General features: G+C 34.7%; 1 protein-coding gene across 1 annotated transcript; it reads left to right on the forward strand.

The window, feature by feature from the left end:
* Nucleotides 1–18: 18 nt before the first annotated feature.
* On the forward strand, nt 19–1,504 carry LOC129572302 (low-density lipoprotein receptor-related protein 2-like). The gene is made up of 5 exons (XM_055452245.1): nt 19–127; nt 350–452; nt 535–673; nt 761–1,020; nt 1,182–1,504. The coding sequence occupies exons 3-5, from the start codon at nt 564–566 to the stop codon at nt 1,355–1,357; spliced, it is 546 nt and encodes a 181-aa protein (XP_055308220.1). The 5' UTR covers nt 19–127; nt 350–452; nt 535–563; the 3' UTR covers nt 1,358–1,504.
* The last annotated feature ends 1,016 nt before the right edge of the window (nt 1,505–2,520 follow it).

Genomic DNA, 2,520 nt, shown 5'->3' on the forward strand with positions numbered 1-2,520 from the left:
CAAAGTGTCTCTGGGTGATGGAGTTAAAATCTCGTGTGAAATCGAAAATGATAGTAAAACACCATCCTGGAGAAGAGCAGATCGACATTCATTGCCCAGCAATTCACGTTTATCGGACAGTGATTTGGTAAGAGTTTTAGAAGAGGGGAGAAACATTTAGTCGTTTTTTTTACTGAAAGCAGATTTTTTCATAACCAGGCTGGTTAAACCAGCAAAAAATTCTTTCATTTGAAGCAAAATAAGGTTTTTTTTCGAAATTGTAATGAAATTCAATTTGATTGGAAACTTAATTTTCATCAAAATCTAATGAGTGATCTGAATCAAATTCAAACAAAAAATCATATTCCAGATTATTGATCCGGTGCAGAGAGATGCGGCAGGTATTTATGAATGTGTTGTACACGAAAACAATGGTGTCTATCCAATTGCAACCGCCGAAATAATTATTGCTGGTAAGAGTTTACTTGAGTTATCGAATAAAAATCTTTTTTTTTCCTCAAACACCAATCTGTATCTGATTTAATACCTAAAAAGATCCGCCACAGATTACTATAAGTCCCAAAATGCCGTTAAAAGTGGGAACTGGAGAAGAAGCTCGTGTTTATTGCTATACCAAAGGTGATAAACCCATAACCATTGAATGGCACTACGAAGGAAATCGCCCTCTTCCAAAGTAATTTTTTGTTATTCCAAATTCTATTAAGAAAATCATGATCGTACTCCAAGGAAACATGAAATGATCAATCGAATATACTTTCAGCAATGTGGAAGCCATCGATAACTATCTACAATTTGACAACATTTCAATGGGCAACGGTGGTCGTTATCACTGCACAGTCACCAATCGACATGGACGCACTACAAAAGCTGCAGAATTAATTGTAACTTACAACGAGCCGATCTGCAATGAAAACGAGTTCCAGTGTAATGATGGATCGTGTATTTCAAGTCATTATAGGTGTGACAAAGCACAGGCTAGACATTGTCCGGATGGTGAAGATGAAGTGGGCTGTCCACGGCGTAAGTATGACTTCTACATGTAAAGTATGCGAGAGAAGGTATTTGTTTTAGATTCTTCCATGAATGATTTTAATATATTTCTCTTGGATTTTAAATACGAAATGGACTGTTCGGACAACATCAATATCTCTCAAATTTTTTTTTTATTCCAATTCACGCAGGTGGAGGGTGTTCACCTGAAGAATTTAGATGCACTGATGGCTCATGTATCGATCGTACAAAACTTTGCAACGATTTTGCAGATTGCACAGGTGGCGAAGATGAGGACAACCGAAATTGTTTGCGGCAACCAAATTATAACATCAGAAATCAATGGTATCCTCGGCAGGGACATTAGTGTGTTTGATTATTTTGAAAAGATGGATAAAAAGATGGATGAATGATGAATATAGGGACCGATCGCACAGTATCTAATGAAAGTTTTTGACTAAAAATATGATGAAACTTACAACAATTTATTCAATCAAAGATAAACAATGCAAAAAAATGTTTTATTTTCCTTCAATAAATCGTATTTCTTTCTATCTACTCGTATATAGTCCATCCATTATCACTTTTGTTCTTATTTTTCGAATAATTTCGACTTTGATATGGAAAAAAGTCAAATCTATGATTTTTCTTTTTTAAACTCTTGTAATCATGATGTAGGTAAAAATGGGCTCTAATCGTATGGAAACAGTCAATCGTCTGAAAATCTGCACTTTTTTTTAAATAATTATTTAAATTGATACAATTTTTTATATTATTTAACCCTCTAATGCATACAACCGCCTCTAGACGGGCAACATTTGAATGCCTGTAGAACGTAAACCGTACATCGGATCACATTGCTTCAAAGGGAATTTTTATTCGTCAATGTTTTCTCTTCATTTTTGTTGTTGGCAATATTTGTCTATGTAGTGTGATTGTAAAGTTATTAACAAAAATGTGTTCAAAAACAAAGATTTGACAAAATAAATTATTTGGTTTCCAAATTAGACACATTGTTGACACTTTTAATCAATGAATTTGATTGTTCTCTGATTTATGTCAGTCGCATTTTCTGAGTAAACCATGAGGAATCCAGGATTATGAATATTTCTTAAAATATCTATGGCCAACAATCAACCAAGTACCAGTACTCCCAGCCCTGGGAAAAATAAATGCGAAACCTTTTAGAGGGTTAAGCAAAAATTGATATTCTAACGGCAACGGAATTTTGATTGTCATCTAATATGGTTTGGCTGTATTTTTCAAAGATTTGTTCGAGCTGATTCTATAAAATTCGTGATTTTGATTTCAAATACGGAAAACCATGATCATGGGAACAATAACCAACTTTTTCACGCAAAACGAAGAAATTAGGGGAAGGTTGGGGTATTCGGAACGTGGGGAAATTCGGAACACCGCCAAATTTCGCCGCAAATGAATTGTTTGAGACATGTGAACAACTGTCATCGTTTTCTCTAAACAAAACCTCATATTTCCATCAGCACTCGACGAGTGTGTACGTACTGTCAT

Source organism: Sitodiplosis mosellana, unplaced genomic scaffold, assembly GCF_009176505.1.
Source record: "Sitodiplosis mosellana isolate CC-2019 unplaced genomic scaffold, AAFC_SMos_1.0 Smas_scaffold_4683, whole genome shotgun sequence".
Taxonomy (NCBI): Eukaryota; Metazoa; Arthropoda; class Insecta; order Diptera; family Cecidomyiidae; genus Sitodiplosis; species Sitodiplosis mosellana.